General features: G+C 33.6%; 4 protein-coding genes across 7 annotated transcripts; 2 read left to right on the top strand and 2 right to left on the bottom strand.

Moving 5' to 3' along the window:
• The first annotated feature begins 325 nt into the window (after nt 1–325).
• Nucleotides 326–2,660, top strand: LOC121740529 (frizzled-7). Its single transcript, XM_042133265.1, has 2 exons — nt 326–1,636; nt 1,780–2,660. Exons 1-2 carry the CDS (start codon nt 457–459, stop codon nt 2,295–2,297), a joined length of 1,698 nt encoding a protein of 565 aa, XP_041989199.1. The 5' UTR covers nt 326–456; the 3' UTR covers nt 2,298–2,660.
• Nucleotides 2,661–4,326: 1,666 nt separating this feature from the next.
• Nucleotides 4,327–5,691, bottom strand: LOC121740557 (protein transport protein Sec61 subunit beta). Its single transcript, XM_042133296.1, has 3 exons — nt 5,543–5,691; nt 4,890–5,092; nt 4,327–4,546 (listed from the first exon to the last, which is right to left on the bottom strand). Exons 1-3 carry the CDS (start codon nt 5,543–5,545, stop codon nt 4,459–4,461), a joined length of 294 nt encoding a protein of 97 aa, XP_041989230.1. The 5' UTR covers nt 5,546–5,691; the 3' UTR covers nt 4,327–4,458.
• A 2,662-nt stretch (nt 5,692–8,353) lies between these two features.
• On the bottom strand, nt 8,354–10,749 carry LOC121740534 (THAP domain-containing protein 1-like). 4 transcript variants are annotated; one of them, XM_042133275.1, is made up of 5 exons: nt 10,398–10,749; nt 9,628–9,802; nt 9,283–9,381; nt 8,714–8,797; nt 8,354–8,622 (listed from the first exon to the last, which is right to left on the bottom strand). In XM_042133275.1, exons 1-5 carry the CDS (start codon nt 10,466–10,468, stop codon nt 8,455–8,457), a joined length of 597 nt encoding a protein of 198 aa, XP_041989209.1. In that variant the 5' UTR covers nt 10,469–10,749; the 3' UTR covers nt 8,354–8,454. The 4 variants fall into 4 exon arrangements, 3 of the variants coding, with proteins under 3 accessions (XP_041989209.1, XP_041989221.1, XP_041989216.1); XM_042133287.1 differs by having other exon boundaries at nt 8,354–8,618; XR_006037649.1 differs by lacking the exon at nt 9,283–9,381 and having other exon boundaries at nt 10,104–10,749.
• A 2,093-nt stretch (nt 10,750–12,842) lies between these two features.
• Nucleotides 12,843–16,666, top strand: LOC121740519 (2',5'-phosphodiesterase 12). Its single transcript, XM_042133254.1, has 8 exons — nt 12,843–13,719; nt 13,841–13,964; nt 14,252–14,391; nt 14,482–14,644; nt 14,797–15,085; nt 15,223–15,343; nt 15,615–15,766; nt 16,434–16,666. The coding sequence occupies exons 1-8, from the start codon at nt 13,056–13,058 to the stop codon at nt 16,569–16,571; spliced, it is 1,791 nt and encodes a 596-aa protein (XP_041989188.1). The 5' UTR covers nt 12,843–13,055; the 3' UTR covers nt 16,572–16,666.
• The last annotated feature ends 2,548 nt before the right edge of the window (nt 16,667–19,214 follow it).

The following is a 19,214-nucleotide window of genomic DNA, read 5'->3' as shown; positions in this document are numbered from 1 at the left end:
TGACATATATATTTCTTCAACGTCAGCTGTCATAAGCGGCCCGTGCGGACTGCGGAGTGCGGACTGCGGAGTGCGGACTGCGGAGTGCGGACTGCGGAGTGCGGACTGCGGAGTGCGGACTGCGGCATGCGGACTGCGGCGTCCGGACTGCGGCGTCCGGACTGCGGCGTGCGGACTGCGGCGTGCGGCCTGCGGCTGCGGGTCTGTGATCCGTCTAGAAATATCATTTATTATCTGTACACGTCTGTAGTCTATGTGAAGTCTATGTCATAGATTGTCAAATTGAATTCATATTTCATTCATAATTTTGTCACTCTTTCTAGTTTTTAACAACACTCGATTTTTTTAATTTATGCAGGCTTGTAACGAAATAATGTGAAGTTTATGAGATAATTTACAGTGGTTTGTACATAAGTATTTAAATGGATAACATGTAACACTTACAGTCTTCACAACATGAGTAGGCTCAAGATTTTATTTATAGATGCATTGTTGTGTTTGCTTGGCACAAGTGCAACAGCAACATCTCATGTTACTGTTCATCAAGGAGATATTTTACCACACCACGGACGATGCGAACCAATAACGATACAATTTTGTCAAAATCTACAATACAATCAAACGATATTTCCAAATTTATTACACCACGCGAGACAAGAAGACATCGGTAATGAATTGTATCAATTTACTCCTCTCATTAAACTGAACTGTTCTCCAGATTTAAAGTTCTATCTGTGCTCTGTTTATACACCGGTGTGCACTATTCTGAACAATCCCATACCACCATGCCGTCAATTGTGCGAATCTGCCAAACAGAATTGTGTCGGGAAAGGAGTTCCTTGGCCTGACAATTTGGACTGCTCAAAGTGGCCTATATCGAATGGAAACGAACCATTATGCGTCGGATATAACAATGTCACTCATGAATCTCACAAACCTTCTGGAGTTAGGCCTTCTAAAGTAGATTACAAGTCTACTGATATTGACATAGACCCGACCAAGTTAGATGGTGCAAAAGATTATGGATTCGTTTGCCCAATTCAATTTAAGATTCCAAAAAATTTCGATTTGGAATACGCATTGAAAGTGGGCGAAAAAGTGGAATATGATTGTGGAGCACCTTGTAATGGAATGTTTTTCAGTGAAGAGGAAAAGAACTTCTCAAGAATGTGGATTGGAATATGGGCATCTCTTTGCACAATAAGCTGCTTATTTACAGTCTTGACATTTTTGATTGACACTGATCGTTTCCGCTACCCAGAGAGACCTATTATATTTCTATCAGTATGTTATCTGATGGTGGCCACTGCATATGTCATCGGGTGGAGCTCAGGTGATAGCGTGAGCTGCCAGGGACCCTTTACATCCACACTCAGTGGGGCAATATTACCTAACATCACAGTGATAACACAAGGCACAAAACATGAGCCATGCACAATCCTTTTTATGATTGTTTACTTTTTTAGCATGGCTTCAAGTATCTGGTGGGTTATATTGACCCTAACTTGGTTTTTAGCTGCTGGTTTAAAATGGGGACATGAAGCTATTGAAGCAAATTCACAATATTTTCATTTAGCTGCATGGGCAGTTCCAGCAATTAAGACAATATCTATTTTGGCAATGGGCAAAGTTGATGGTAAGTTTCAAAAATTATTGTATACCTTTTTCATATTAAATATTTTGAGTAATACTTAAAGTTTACTTACTGGAATTGCTAGTATAATAAGGAGGTAATTATGTGGTAGAATAAAAATCATAACAGAATTAATTATTTTTCAGGTGATGTGTTGTCTGGTGTGTGCTATGTTGGACTGTGGGATGCTGAAGGATTAAGAGGTTTTGTACTGGCACCGTTGTGTGTGTATCTAGTGTTGGGTACCATTTTTCTTCTGGCAGGCTTTGTTTCACTCTTTAGAATTAGAACAGTAATGAAACATGATGGAACTAAAACTGACAAGTTAGAAAAGCTAATGATAAGGATTGGAATATTTGGGGTCCTCTACACTGTACCTGCCTTGATTGTGATAGCTTGTTTATTTTATGAGCAAGCATATTTTGATAGTTGGATGATGACTTGGCATAGAGACATGTGTTCCTCACCTCTTTATTCAATTCCGTGTCCATTTACCCACACAGAAGTGGAGAGACCTAAATTTGAGATGTTTATGATAAAGTATCTCATGACTATGATTGTTGGTATTACGTCTAGTTTTTGGATCTGGTCTGGAAAAACTCTGGTATCTTGGCGTCAATTCTTTGACAGAATAAAAGGCAGAAGGGTAGAAGCCTATGTGTAACTAATGTGTTCTTATTTACAAAAAACTTAAGTTTATGTTCAATTAAGTGCATATCTGAAAATCCTGTCAGCTACAGGCTACAGCATTTACATCTACGGTAATGATTTGTATTGTTAGTTAATGAGGTATTTAATATTTTAAGTACCTTTATTTACATGACATAATAATTAGAGATGTGCCGAATAGTCAGTAAAGCAGACTATCCGGCCACTTTTGTAGTCGGCAAGAAGCGCCAACTAATCGGCTTTTTTCTTTTTTGCTATTATTGAAATTACATAAAAAAAAAACCTTGATTATTATTTATAATGTGTTCATTGTTCATTCACACTTAATCAGTGTTACACATTTTTAAATTTAATGAAGTGTTTCTGAAATTACTTGCTAGTAAAGAAATTATTTTTGTAAATATAATTTTAACAACAAATTAAGTACCGTATTATTAAATCGGGATTTCATGTACCTACATGAAATATTTAATGAAAACCATCAACTGTAGTCTACAGTTGATGGTTTTCATTAAATACAGTCACTTTATTTTGTTTCTATGATATCTACAGTCTGTAGATATCTTAGAAACAAAATAAAGTAACGTACGCGAAGTAAACATAACACGATTCGACACGTTTGCAGGCAGCGTGTGCGACGCGAAACAGCAGTAAAAAAGCGTTACGGAAACTTTTGAAACCATGATCGGCTTGGCCGACTAGTCGGCCGATTAGTCGGTTTCTTTGCAGCCGACTAATCGGCTAGTCAGCCAAAGTCATGATCGGCACATCTCTAATAATAATTAATATTTTCTTGTACATGTGGATAATTATTTTAATGGTCTTTATTAAAAAATTAATAATGTGACAATGTGTGTGTAAACATTATTAAACTTTTAGTAAACTTTAATGTACTTAAATGAATTTTTACATTACTGAGTTTTGAGATTATTAAGAAGGCTGAAATGTATATACATACAATCAAAACATCCACTACTAGCTTTTAAGATAAATGGTAGCTTTTTTATTTTTTATAATGATTTAAGTTATTTTAAGAACAATAATGTACTGAATTAATATTAAATACATATTTTAGTTATATTATTGTTTATTTTATTAGCAATATTATTCTAAAAATAATTATACATTACCTTGACGCAGGGTTTGATGACGTCATTATGAAGCGGGCAGGTTATTGCATGTCGCAAGTTAATTTGACTGTGTTATAGTTACTGGTATACTATATACTGGTATACTATATACTGGTATACTATACTGGTGTATGAGGGTCCAGTAGTTGAAAAACTTATTTAATTTGAATGCAAACAAGGAAAAATAAGTAAGGGCCTAAAGAGTCAAGCACTTAATTAACAGCTCAACTAGTCTGTCCCATTCAAATCACAATTTAAAACAATAATATTTCATTGTTATTAGTAGTTCCTGTGAAATTAGTCTTAACATCTTGATAAACTTTTAAAGTCAAGTACACTTTTGATTAAAGTAAGTACTTAATGATGCAAGATATCCTACTAGATCAATAGATCCAATAAAGAGGTGTGCACCATTTTCAGTTTATTTACTCAATAATAATAATAATAATAATATCTATGGACGCTTCACACCACGTCAGTCTGGCCCCGTGCTAAGTACCTAAAGGACTTGTGTTACAGGTACCAGACAACGGAAATATATTTAATACTTTTATACTATACATATATTTAAGATTTTTATTATATCATATATATATTTAATACACATCCAGACCCGGGAACATTGAAAACTTTTTGTTCCGTCGGCGGGATTAGAACCCGCGACCCCCGGCTTGAGCTACCGACGCGCTCACCACTGAGCCACAGAGGTCGTCAATATTATACTTGTTATCAGTTTACTGTTTCCACTATAATCTTTGTAAGTTTACATTTCTACTAAGTTAACCAATACATTCAGCTAACGTAATAATATACCAAAAGGCAGCACATAAAGTATATTACTGTGTTAAGAACACTCAAACTCGACTACAGGGTTCATAATAGAGTGAAAAATTGTTTACTTTAAACTTAATTTATTTAAGACATAATTTAAATCCATAAATTTATTCTGTATATATAAAATCATTTAACACAACTTGCACCTTTCACACTCACTTATACCTAGTGATATTTAAACATAACAAGTTTTTATGCTCTTGTGTATTTTCCCCAAATGTGTAGCATAAACACAGAGGCAATAAACAGAAGAGACATCACTAACACTGGAACTGGACCTCTGCAACAAAAACATCACACATTACAATTTTTAATTTGCAAAAAAATAAAATAAAAAGAGTAAAGAACTTTATTTTATTTCATTTTAGTCTGTTTTACTTTTCACTAATTGACTTAGGATTCGTAACAAGAAATGTGTTTTATTGAAACAAAAATAGTTTATGTTGAAAAATAATAGTTTTAATAATGTAATAACAATAATATTAAGATTTATTTTTCCTGACCGAAACATTGATCAAGTTCGTGGTTGGTTCCTTATAAACATAAAAAAAAATAAAAAAATATAAAAGGTTCAGTGACTTTACTGTTTATATTGTACCTATATCAAATTAAAGAGAACTTACACTTTGACACCGGGGGAATCATCTGTGTAGAAGCGCCACATTCCACCTGACCCAGCTCCAGTGCTACGGTTTCTTGCTGCTGTGGTTGTTGTGGTGGATTTTCGCTGCCTAACTGTGCCTCCAGTGGATGATCGTGGGGCAGCACTCGCTTTGGTTGGTGAGCGACTACCGGAACCAACCGATGTTGAACTCGGAGCAGGTGGCTACAAACATACATATAATTTAAAACATTTTTACCATTAGTAGGAGAACGTCCGGGGCGTAATGGGTAGACCTTTGGTTCGCACTAGTAGAGGGTGCAGGTTCGATCTCGGGTGGAGGCGTGTACAAATGAGGCATTTTCTGATATCAAGTACATGTTACGGACGCTCGTACGGTGAAGAAAAACATCGTGAGAAAACCCGCACATAGTTGGTCCCAGACGTATTGACTAGTTCTCTCCTCTGGACTAGGCCGACTATGTTGCGAGAATTTCGTATGTGCTTGGGCAACAATACGGACATTTAAATCATGTCCAGGGACTACAGTATTTGAGGATTGGTTACTTCGCTCTGAAAATACTGTATAAATCATCCACAACGGATGCAAGGGCCTATTTTTTAACATTAGTACAAAATGTATAAATATAATCGTAAACATTTAGTTATACATACCATCTTTGTCAATATAGAAAGCACCTAATATTAATTTATCGCTCTCTTTTTATGGTGTAACCACCAATATAGAAATAATAAAGCAAATCGACAGTGACCACTATCGTGTTGGCCGTTCCAAAATGCTACGCGTACAATGAATTTGACACGTAGCCGACTGCCGATCAATGTTGCTAAGCTACAAAAAAAGTAATTTAAAGGGGTCCATTCACTATCCTACATGGCAATCCCCCTTGCAGGACTGTGAAGTGAAGCCGGAGCGGACATAGCTCACACTCAATGCACATTAAGCCTCCCACAGACAGGTCACAGGAGCGATATTATGGGTCGATAATAAGGTGCGATATATGTTTTCAGTACATTTTGTATTGGCACACTGCTGCGATAATAACGCCGAATTGGAACTTCCAATGCGGCGTTATTAATTGGAAGTACAGTCTGTCAAGAAATTGAAGAAATTAAAAAGTGGCATCGTAGTGACTAGTGTCGTCCCTTTTTTCTTGATTGAAAAAGAATGACACTACGATGCTGCCACTTTTTATTGGCTTTTTAATTTCTTCACTTTTTTGACAGACTATATATATAAAATTTAAATATATATATATATATATATATATATATATATATATATATATATATATATCGCAATAACGCAGTGCTGCTAGATGTACGATTTATTTTTTAAATTTAGTGCAATGAGGGATTTTCATTTATATTTTAAATTTTATTTTTAACAATCTTAACTAGATTGCGTAAGGATAGACACTTCTAGATTTTCTATTGGTTCCTCACCGATCTGAAATTATCTGCAGGTTGGCATCACTGACTACATATGGGTTGTGTTTCCAAAAAATATCAGTGTACTGTCAAATGTGACATAAATCAAAATATCTTAAACCTAAGCGATCATTGGCCTAAGCGATTAGGCTAGGAACACGCTGACCAAGTGTGATAGCGTGGCCACTACAGTACTTCTCGCTTCAACACTACTGTGTTGCTACCTTAAAAATATGTCCCTAAGTCTCGGGTAAATTCTGCCGATAATTCAAAAGAATTCATGAAATTGTAATTCAATTAAATGTTTGAAAAAGATTTAAAATATTGCATGTCTCGTAATGGTCGAGACTCGAGACGTTTTTAGTTGGAGTTGACTAACTAAAACGTATATTATGTGATATTGAATGTACTGTAACTTCTTGTTGAAAATTCATGTTTCACAGTAATAATCTACACTTTTCATGCACTTATTCCATCATCATCATAAACCATCAGGTGATGATTTTATCGAATCCGGTCGTGTGAAACATAAATTAATAAAAGTGAAATAAATGCATGAAAAGTGTATATTATTAATTTATTACTGTGAAAAAGTATATGGTGTTGATAATTAACATAACCTCGTCGTGTTGTGATCAAGCAAAGCTTAAGCGGACCCTAAACGGTAATGCAGCATGACACGCATTTATATCATGCGCACTATCATGCGTGTTTTGTGGTCGAAAAATTACAAAGTACAGCACGTAGTTTGCATGTCATTCGCATCAATAAAATATGATCGTGCGTGCATGACAGCACAACGCATGTCATGCTGCATGATCGTCTAGGGTCCCTTTAAGAGCGTTTTCACACGAGACACGACACGACACTACAAAATGCGGTGACGACTCCGGGCGCCATACATTTCTATGAACCGTTTTCACACGGCACCGCACGACACACGATTTTGAGACGACAATCCGCTATGTCGTCACGTTTTTTGTCTACAGATAATATATAAATAAATTCTTTATTGAAAAATTGTTAAATAAATAATAAATCATAATCTAACAGCCTGTCAAACTGCATAGCGGTTTTCTGGCGAGCATTTATATTATAATAATTATCACTTGTAATTTACTAACATAGTCATAAGTAACATTGTGTTCTACTAACTCTATATGGATCTGTTCTATGGTCTGAAATAAACTGATATTATTATCATTATTATTATTATTACACCGCCATATTACATTTACATCATACCTAGTATTATAATATGGTAATAATTAACATTTAACATGGGCGTAGCGAGGTTTTTTTATACTATACATAAATAATAATATATTATGACTACGTTTTATAAAAAGCTTAACTATCAGCTTAGGACCCCAACAATTATATATGACATATTTTTAAGAAGTAATGGCTGGTTTACACGAATAAATTGCTTATCGAGGTAACAGCTAAATTTTAACTTAATTTTAAGTTATTAATTGCATGTAAACACAAAATTTAGTAGCAAGTAGCAAGTTCAAATTTAGATAAGTAAGTATAAAGTCATTTAAGTTAAAATCTTGTTGACTACTTATCTACTTAATACGTGTAAACCAGCCATAAGTGAATACGGTGTCGTCGCAGAAATCGTCGCTCGTGTGAAAACGTTCAAACGACAGACTGTGTGACGTCTGTCGTGTAATTTATATTTGTCTATGAATCGTGTCGTGTCGTGTCTCGTGTGAAAACGCCGTTAGACGTTCAAAAGATTTATTGATCCATAACATTATAAGTATTTAAAAAATACTGCGGTATTTACTAATCGCGTAGCGAGGAGATTAATTATTATCGTTACGTGATTAGTACTAAATACCCTAACATAAAAAAAATATATTAAAAGTATGTAAATTAAAACTCATTATTCAAATTCACATACTTTATTTTCTATAAAATATAACATTACAAAAAAAACTTAGATGATTGCCTCCCCGGGCATTGTTTATAATATATATTACATATTTATTTTGAGTTAGTTCTAAAAAATGAAACAAAACCATGTAAACAGTAAATATTTATTAATCATTATTTTCACATTTCATGTTCTAGATGTCCGTCGCTGTTTCGGACACAAATTCTCATTATTTTTCTTAAAGCAATTTTCACGACTCCAGTTGTTGGTGTAGTTCGCATTTTATCGGCATTTTAGCTTTTAATTCAACCAGAATATTTTCCAAAACTGCAACCTTCTTCTGCAGTCTTCTCCGCGACTCTCGACTTGCACGCAATTTCTTCAACCGTGTCGCCGAAATCTTTGTTTGCCTTTCTAGCTGAAAATAAATGGCAATTATTACGCCTTGTATAATATGTTTTTTTTTATTTTTATAAAAAACTTGATTAACAAGTTTTTAATTCAATCACCTTAAGTTGAACATCTCTCAACTCGCGCTCAAGATCACACTTTTTCACCTCGAGACAACTTTGTGGTTTTGTTGATACCAGCTTCTAAAACATAAAAAAAACATGGAGTTAAAAAAAAGGAGCAAAACAAAAAAAAAGCACCTGATATCTAATACGGAGCGTATAATTGCAGCATGACATACATTAACGTGACAGATTTAATTGTTGCATAACATGCCGATCTCAAAACAATCATGCGTGCATGTCATGCACATATTGCAGGACGAAAACTTGAACAACTTGTCAATCAATGTACAGCACGTAGTTAGCATGGCATTAGCATCAATTAATACAATAAACAATCATGCGGTTGGTTCCTTAAATAATCATAGATTTGGATTAATTATTTTACACTACTGATGTAACTACTAATTATGTTAAGATTATGAAGGAAGGAATGCAAACTATGAAGGAATATACTTAAAAACTTTTATTACAACTACCATGTTTTGGTTCAAATTTTCTTTGCATACTAGTCTTATTACATAAAAAAATATATGCATGAATTCTTACCAAACAACCAAACATACCTTTTTTGGCTGTCTTCTCTCTTGCAAAACATAATCAGCCTTTCTTTTCACTGTTCTTTGCACTGAAGCAATAGAAGAATCATTTGGAATTTCTTTCATCTGCAAAAATAATTACTTAGTTATTATTTATTAACACAAAAAAACTTAACATAAGTAATTGCAAAAACACAAAACCAATTACCTATTTGATTTCAGAATTTTGAAACGTTATAAAGTTTAATAATAAATAGTAAAATTAGTAAACTAAATGTTATTAAAAACAAACAAAATTATTTATTTTTTATAACAAAGATGCCACCACCACACTATTTCCCTCATCGCTTTGAAATCAAATTGAGCGCTTACATGAATTTGTTTTTCAGGAATAGTTCCAGGTTTTAAATATTTTCTTCTTTTTGAGGTAGTAAAAGATCCATCTTCAAAATGTATTGAACACACTTTTGAACTTCCTTTTGGCTGCCAGTTTGAACGTCCAGTTGCTGCCACCCATACACTCCGTGCATTGGGTTCGGTGGGAAAACTAAAAATAATAATTATTAACTATTATTTTAATGACTTTAGATCTAGTTGTTGGAAAATATTATTATTTTCCAACATAGTTGTTTAAGATCTAGTCATCTAAAAAAACTGTATTCTAGACACTTTGTTAACTAAGTAGCATAGAGATTTTTTTTCCTAAATCTTGGCCAGTTGTTTCATATTAATGAGGGAATTTCACACAACTCTACTAAAATATAATATATTGAATATCAGTTCGCTATTTACTTGGATTATGGATTATTACAAAATTAAACAAATAAATAAATATGTTCCCTACATACGGATTTTTTGGTTTGATCCATCCACGATGTTAGCTATGTAACAATACCTCAATAATAACAAAGACGACACAACACAATATTTTTAATTTATCCGGGAGATAATTTTGTCGACATGGCAATACAGCTTTCAATAATGATACGAGGTTTGAGGTTATGATAAATTACCTATTTCCGAAATTAAAGCAGACCTGTGTGAATTTGTTTAAGGAATTGTCAGAAACAAAATAAACACTCACTTTCATTCTAATTAGTACGTGAAACTCTAAGAAAAACAACATTTATAGCGGTACTTACGCATAAAACGTCAATCCAGGTATTTGTTGTTCGCTACGGCTCTTACAGCCAAGAATGGAACATCCCACCATCACAATCGAAGGAGTTTTCCTCGCCACTTAATATAATAACTCTTTTAAATTCTCCTTTTTCACTTTAACACAAAAAACAGTTAAAAATCACAGCGCGTCTATTTGTTTGGCAACTAATTGTCAACTGAACACAGTTGCCAAACAAAAAACCCGGCCATACCGAAAGGGACAAAAAAAAAGTCATGCGTCTCTTTCATACATTAGTTAATTTGTATTGAGCTATCACTTTCTAACAATTCGTGACGTCATCGCTATCCATCTAGAAGTAAAATATCTTTGTATCACACTATCTAGTAGTAAAATATCTTTGACGCTGACATAATAAAAACTTGTCAAACTGAAAACTGACAACTGAAAGAGTTTTGGCGGCCATGTTACTTTGAAACTTGTACTTTTTATTGTTGGCATATTGTTGGTGTGGTTTTTATTATTTTTTCCCAAATTGTGTTATTTGGGTTTTCGATGTTCATTATTGGTAAAATATTAGCCATTGAATATCCGTTATCGTACAAAAGTGCAAGTAAGATGTTGTCAAAACCAAAATTTATAATTCCTACTAGCTGTTGCCCGTGACTTCGTCCGCGTGGACTTTATAGTTGTTCCCATACATCGAATGAGTCGTTTACGCGCAAATCAAAAAAGTATATTGTGTGGGAATCGCAAATTTTTCCGGGACAAAAAACATTCCTTGTCCCAGATTCAAATTAGTATCTCTAATCTCCATGCCAAATTTCATCAAAATAGATTAAATAGTTTAGGCGAGAATCATAAAAGTTTATTGTGCGGGAACCGTATATTTTCCGGAATAAAAAGTATCTCTTGTCCTTTCCCGAGACTGAAAATATTGCCAAACCAAATTTCATCACAATAGATTGAATAGTTTAGACTTTAGGCGATAATCACAAAAGTTTATTGTGCGGGAACCGTACATTTTCCGGGACAAAATTAGTATTCCTTGTCCTTTCTCGAGACTCAAAGTATCTCCCATAAACTTATAATATACTGTCGGTATCTCCATACCAAATTCCATCAAAATAGATTGAAAAGTTTACAGTCAAATCATAAAAGTATATTATGCAGTAAACAGTAATTTTTCCGGGACAAAATGTATCCTATGTTCTTTTTCGGGACTCAAAGTATCATTATACCAAATTTCAGAAAAATGGGTCCAGCCGTTTACGCGTGATGTCGTGACCACGCGAAATATAACATTCCGCGCAGCTTCACCCGCGTAAATTAGATATTTCACAGACAAGTTAGTCCACAAAAAATAGCCTATGATCCTTCACGTGGTCTACTTCTTACCTGTGCCAAATAACAGAAAAATTGCTCCAGTAGTTCGTGAGATAAGCAATTTCAAATAATTTGCCCCGTTTTTTTCCACATTTTCCTCTATTTCTTCGCTCCTATTAGTCTTAGCATGATAAAATATAGCCTATAACCTTTCTCGATAAATGGGCTATCTAACACTGAAATAATTTTTAAAATCGGGACTAGTAGTTCCTCAAATAAGCCCTTTCAAATAATTTCCCCAATTTTTACCACATTTTTTCTCTATTTTTTCGCTCTCATTAGTCTTAGCGTAATAAAATATAGCCTATAGCCTTTCTCGATAAACGGGCTATCTAACTCTATAAGAATTGTTCAAATCAAAGCAGTAGTTCCTGAGATTAGCGCGTTCAAATAAGCCCTTTCAAATAATTTTCCCCCGTTTTTTCCACACTTTCCTCTATTTCTTCGCTCTTTTTAGTATTAGCGTGATAAAATATAGCCTATAGCCTTCCTCGATAATTGTGCTATCTAACACTGAAAAATTTTTTCAAATCGGACCAGTAGTTTCTGAGATTAGCGCGTTCAAACAAACAAACTAACAAACTCTTCCGCTTTATGATATTAAGTATAGATGTGACATTTGGTGTGAATATCGATAAATAGGGCTATTTCTTCCGCGAGTTTTAACTAAAACATCGTTATAATAACTTTATTATCCTATTCATTGGAATATCATCATGTCTTTTTCAAATTGAAATGTATCAAGTTTTACATTATTTTGCCTACTTTTGTAGCAATTATTGATGGTATTGTCTGGTATTACCGATAGTTGTCTACCCATACGCCATCTAGTTACTACAATAGAAACTGTTTGACAATCAAATTAAAAATATAGGAAAATCCCTCATTTATGACGCCTCCGTCCGCTCCGATTCCGATCCAGTGGATGCGCAGCTTTTAAAATCATGGTCTCTTAAACTCTGGTTAACTATTTAAAAAAAACCAAGTCCGTCTGTCAATGTCAAAATAGACATTACATTACAGATCAAATGTCATGCTCAATTCTCACTAAAGATAATTTGTATTCTGTGAATATGATAACTTTCTACTTTTCAGCACGTTTTTGTGTTATTTTATTTTCAAGCTGCAGTTTAATAACATAACACTCAGAAAAAGGTTAAGAAAAACGAATTTAAAATAACATTTTAAAGTTCAGTTAGTAGCACTTGCAGACTTTGCAACTCGCACGCATCTCTCACGGCACGACACACTTGAATTTAATTCGCGGTCTCTACTTCCTCTCAGATATTCTAGCATGGTGTATAGATTACTCTGCTTTACTCGCAGCGTTCATTCAATATCCAAGATTTCCAAAAGTAACAAAATGAATCTTGATAAATGCTACTTTAGATATATTGAGAACCAAGACAAGGTTGATATTTGTTTTATAATGAAAATTAAAGATACTACCAGACAGTTTAATCTAAATCGACATTCGTCTGAATCATTACAAACTTTATGTGGTCGTATTGCAACAAATGTGCAAAAGATATTGTGCAAAAAGTCTAAGAAAAAGGATTTAGTTGATGCCAATGTGGTTACTGTGAGCATGTTCGATGAGAATAAACATCCATTACCACAAGATATCTCTTGTTTGAGTATATTTGATTACAAGTCTAATATAAAACTAAAAATAAGTGAACAAGTTTTTGACATAGTTTTCAATGCACCTTGGGTAACAAGCTTAAGTTTACCAAAAAGTATTCTCGTGGGTTTTCCTGTGTACCCAGAATATTTTGAGACAATGTACACTGATAAAAGCAACTCTTCTTTTAATTGGTACAGAGGAAAAGGAAAGAATGATAAAGGACATGAAACTTCTGACATACACATAAAATGGGAATTTTTAGAGAATAGCTTTTATTATATTCCCAGATCAGAAGCTGTAGGTATGAAATTGAAATTAGAATGCATACCAGGTTAGTAAACGTTTGTTGTTTACAATAATATAATATTTGGAAATTTAAAATAATGGTATTGAAGTGTCTAGATTTTATGAATCAGTTAATCAGTTTATGTATATATTTAAGTATGTTTCAGGTAATAGTACTTGTGTGGGGCCAGCTGTAGAAGAAATATCAAAAAATGTTGTTGAAGCTGGGCCAGGTCATTGCCCCTTTGAGACAAGGCAGTTATTTACTTCATCAAAGCTAAATGATGAAAGGTTTAGTATTACAATAATAATAAGTATTTTTTTATGCTCACAAAAATTATACAACTAGTTGATGCCCACAATTGTCAATGATGTGCGTTGCGCCAAAATTCGTTTATCGCATGGGATAAGCATGAAGAGGTAGACAGGCAGACAGACCAACAGGCAGCTACACTTTCGCATTTATAATATTAGTATGGAAACTGAAAATATGGTGAATTTCTCTAACTCAAGGAAAAAATGTAAAGATGATAAGAATGGACTGATTATGAAAATGTATATTCATTATAGTTTTTCAGCTTTCGGTGTGTTTCTTACAATATACTAGCAGATTTATACTGTGACTCAGATTTTACTAGAACAGTTTTGCATCCATATTGTCCACCATATGCGCTTCACATTGATTACCGCAAGAATCTTTTACTCAAAGAGATTACTGGTATGTAATTTTATGTTCTGCACTCTTTTTAAAATAAAATAATATATATATTTTAAGTTATAGCAACCTAATTTAAGTTGTGCTATTCAGGTTACAATGCTGATGTTGTTTGCCTTCAAGAAGTGGGCAAGAAAATATTTCTTAACTGCTTAAAGCCATTCTTGGAATTTAATGGCCTTGATGGAGAATTTTATCAAAAGGGCAAAACAGTTTCTGAGGGTTTGGCTTGTTTTTATAGAAAAGACAGATTTAGGTAAGATGTGTGTTATTAACTTATTTATTTAATTGGAATAATATATATCTAAGTATACATATCTATATCAATATTCCAAGCAGATGCATAAAAATATTATAATCCAATAATTAGAAAGAGCTGTTTTGAAATAATAATACTTTGAATTTCAGATTGATAGAGGACAGCAGTATATTATTAGCTGATGCAATAAAACAAGAATCCTATTTAAAACCAATTTGGCACCACTTGGAAAGTAATGCACCATTAGTAGAAAGGTTACTAGATCGATCTACAGTGGCAAGTGCTTCAGTTTTACAATTTTGTGATTACCCAGATGAGGTACTGCTTATTGGCAATACTCATTTATACTTCCACCCTGATGCTGATCACATAAGATTGATACAGGGTGGTATTGTTATTTACTGGCTGCAGCACCTAAAGGATGATTTGCAGAAAAGGGTATGTACCTTGATCCTGATTTACTATCATACACAGGGAAACATTTAATTCTTTATTTGATACACTGTACACAGTAAATACTTTGATCTTATAAAGATGGAAGACCATAGTGACTCATTTTTTTGTGATAATTTCAGTTGCCAAATAAGAGAATTTCTGTAATGCTTTTTGGGGACTTTAACAGTGTCCCATCATGTGGCATTTACAAGCTTTACACAACTGGAATCGCACCTGACACTTTACCTGACTGGAAATCAAGTATGTATTCAGATGACCTTATTTTGTTGTTTCTTTTACAATATTCATTACTAAGAATGCATGTTTTACACATGGCTTATGGCTTTGTGTTTTTAATAACGGTAGCCTTTCGAGTTTCGAAGCGAGCGTCTATCGCGTCCATGAAGCTAACTTTGTTTTAGCTTCGTGATCGCGTCACTCGTCAGTGACGCCCGCACGCCGCGACTGTAAAAAATGTTACTACCTAGGCTACCTTAAGGCTTTCTCATAAAAAAAAACTTTTTATTTTCAGATGAGAAAGAAGCTGTAACTGGCTTAAATCTTACACAGAACATTCAACTTGCTAGTGCTTGTGGAACTCCTGAATTCACAAATTTTACCGAGGGATTTGCTGACTGCCTTGATTATATTTTTTATGAAAAAAATAATTTAGAAGTACAACAGGTATCACCATGAGTCTATAATATTTTTACGCATATATTATCATATAATTTTTTTACGTCTTTGTCAGTTGGAAAGGTACAATATCCATACTTTCATAATCCATACTTACATATACAATAATATTATTTATATTATGAATGCGAAAGTGTGTGTGTCTGTCTATCTGTTACCTCTTCACGCCCACCCGCTGAATCGATTTTGCTGAAATTTGGTATGGAGATACTTTGAGTGCTGAGACGGGACATAGGATACTTTTTATCCCGAAAAAAATGTACGGTTCTCGCGCGATAAAGGAATTTGTGCGCAGTGGCGTTGCAGGTGTCATAAACTATTACATAATTAATTAATTAAGTAAGTGCTTTTAACATAAAGAGCGTAGCATTAAAACATGTACCTAGCAACCACAAGTCCTCATGCTTATGTTTATGTAAACCACGTAGGCATACCATGAGATGGAAAAAAAAATCCATACAAAAGTGTTGCCATACTTAAGCTGACTTTAATCGTCAAAAATGTGACATCAGTGAACAAGCTTGAATTTATATTAATATGTTAACATGTTAATAAAGAATGAGCAAAATCGGTTCAGCCGTCTTTGAGATTAGCACTTACAATACATTTAGCGATTAACTTTCATATTATAGTTAGATTACTGTATCTCTTACAGGTTGTTCCATTTCCTAGCAATGAAGAACTACGCGCCCATGTTGCACTGCCTAGTATTGTTTTTCCATCTGATCACATCGCTATTATATCAGATTTAAAAATAAAGTGCAACCATGAATCAGTTTATGTAAAAAAATAAAGTCCAATCAAATTATGTAAATCTACCATACAAAAGTTGACCATATTGAATGGCAGAGCAGTCCGTGAAGTTTGTAAATAGGGGGTATTACATTATCATTTATATTGGATCATTTCTATATATAGGATCCAATATATATGATCATTTGATCATATCTGCGTATTACATTATCATATTTCATTGATCCTATTTTACGTCATATGTGGTTTCAATAGCCAATGGAGAGCGCTAACGCTGACAGGTATTGACGTCAGGGTTACTAGATCTCAGAGAATTCGATTTATCAAAAGACATCGTCATTTTTAATATGGCTTGTTTTTTGTTATTTCAACAAGATTATCCAAGTATATAATTAGAAAAATAATTACATTACATTATTTGAAACATATTAACGAACAAGAAATTAAAAACTCTTTTTTTATATTAAATAACTGGCAACACCTATTTCTATGACCGTATTGGATCCAATCTCTCAGCAAATGTCAAAAATCTATGATCAAGGAAGAAATGAATCATATGTCTATATTACATTATCCAATATCATTGACTCAATGATCTCGGATCCAATATATATGATAATCTAATATCCCCCATAAACATTGTTACTGCAATCATGCTAATGGATGATGGACAAGGACTGCTCGTGTATGGCCCGCTTAACAGTGCTGTAAATTGTTGAATTGATATAAAATATTAATATAAATAAATATACTATTCAATATCCTTAATCTTCCTATTTAAAAAATGCATATTTTGATGGCCAATGGAATGCCCTAGGGAATCTATACTCAACCTGTGGCCCGTGTGAAGTTACACTTTTTTTAAGTTGAAATTCATACTTACCAACAAAATAGCGCAAGTCTTGAAAATTTTCCCAGTTTTGAAAATTTCGAAGAACTTGAATTTTTTACTTAAAAAATTTAGGCTGCGGCCCGCGACACCGACTACCACGACCAAAACGTGTTTGTGCCTCGTACAATTTAAAGGTTGAGTACCACTGCCGTAGGGTTACACGTATATCTAATGCCGTCGCGCGCGTCCTCCTTCAGAAATCAGAATAGAGCCTATTTATTTATTATTTTTTAATAACTACAGAAAGAGTGAGTCTTAGGGAGATCGGCCATGCAGACTGTACGTGAGTAATTCCGCCAAAATGTGTAGCGTGACTATGTGGACAAAGTGGACAATTTTCAAAAATATTTTTTTGATTATTGTATGAGTCGACGCACAATTTCTTAAACTTCTTGAAATAAGTGCGTTTTTCTATAAAAAATAATTAGTTTATAAAATATCGCAATTTTTATTAGAGGTGGTGACTAAGTTTTGTCCATTTAGTTACAATTTTATATTTTGTTTTACTCCCGGGGAGTAGGAGCTTTAGGAAAATGAAAGAAGTGTTAAAAAAAGAATAAGTTTTATATTGTAACATCATGATGCAACTTGCAACATTTAATTTCAATTTATCTCTGTTGCGTTTAGCTCGCTGGGCCGGTATTAGGGGGGCCATCCCTGTAAAAATAATCCATAAAAAGCTGAAATGTGAAGCCCATAATGTGAAAAGCAAAGCAAAAAACAAGCAGTCATGTATCTTCCATCTAAAATACACAAAGCTTATTAACCCCGCATAAAAAAGTACTAATAAAAAGACTGTATAAAAATCTCATTAAACTTTTGAGATTTTCAAATAATTCAATGCAAACATAATATAAACCTATAAAATACATACTGACATAATATATACATACAAGCGAGGCGCAGAGTCAAGGTATGTTTTGTTTAAAACAGATATAAGAAATCCCTCTTTTTTGTTCGGGCTAAAATTTATATTAATATTTGTATCTTTTCTTAACCGACTTCAAAAAAGGAGGTTATCAATTCGACGCGTATATATGTAATATTTCCAGAACTGCCCAATTTTCGAATATGTTAGTCTATATCAGCGTCTGAACAAATGTGCCAAATCTCAAAAGCGTATGTATGTATGTTTTTATGATTGTGTTCGTATATCTCTGGAATTACCGCTCCGATTTCAGTAATTCCTTTTTTGGTTGTACTAGGTATTGTTCAATTTAGGCAATAGTGCAAGTTTTATCAAAATCGGTTTAGTAGTTTTGGAGATAGAGAGTTTTAATTATCAATTACGTACAATTTTGAAGTCGGTTTTATATTTTTAAAATACAGATTATTATTATTATTATCCTATTAAAATCACAGTAGGTTTATCAAAATGAACATTTTACAATATTAAATAACACAATAACTCCTTTTTACAAAATCGGATAACATTCCTTATGAAATACGCCTTATGTGTCCATTTCGTCACCGAAATCTGTCCCCTAATATGTCACGAAACTAAATGGACGTGACGAATCCTGCTTTGTCGGAGTAATTTGCAAATTGAAAATATTGCTTTCGCTTAAAAAGAACATAACGCAGTTTTAATGCACTTCGTCACCGAAATCTGTCCCCTAATATGTCACGAAACTAAATGGACGTGACGAATCCTGCTTTGTCGGAGTAATTTGCAAATTGAAAATACCTATTGCTTTCGCTTAAAAAGAACATAACGCAGTTTTAATGCACATTAAAATATATTAAGCTTTCAATAATAATATAATTTTCATAAGCCATTTTGATGCAACT

Source organism: Aricia agestis, chromosome 1, assembly GCF_905147365.1.
Source record: "Aricia agestis chromosome 1, ilAriAges1.1, whole genome shotgun sequence".
In the NCBI taxonomy this organism is placed as follows: Eukaryota; Metazoa; Arthropoda; class Insecta; order Lepidoptera; family Lycaenidae; genus Aricia; species Aricia agestis.
The sequence above is the reverse complement of the archived record's forward strand: the minus strand, read 5'-3'. Positions and strand labels throughout refer to the sequence as shown.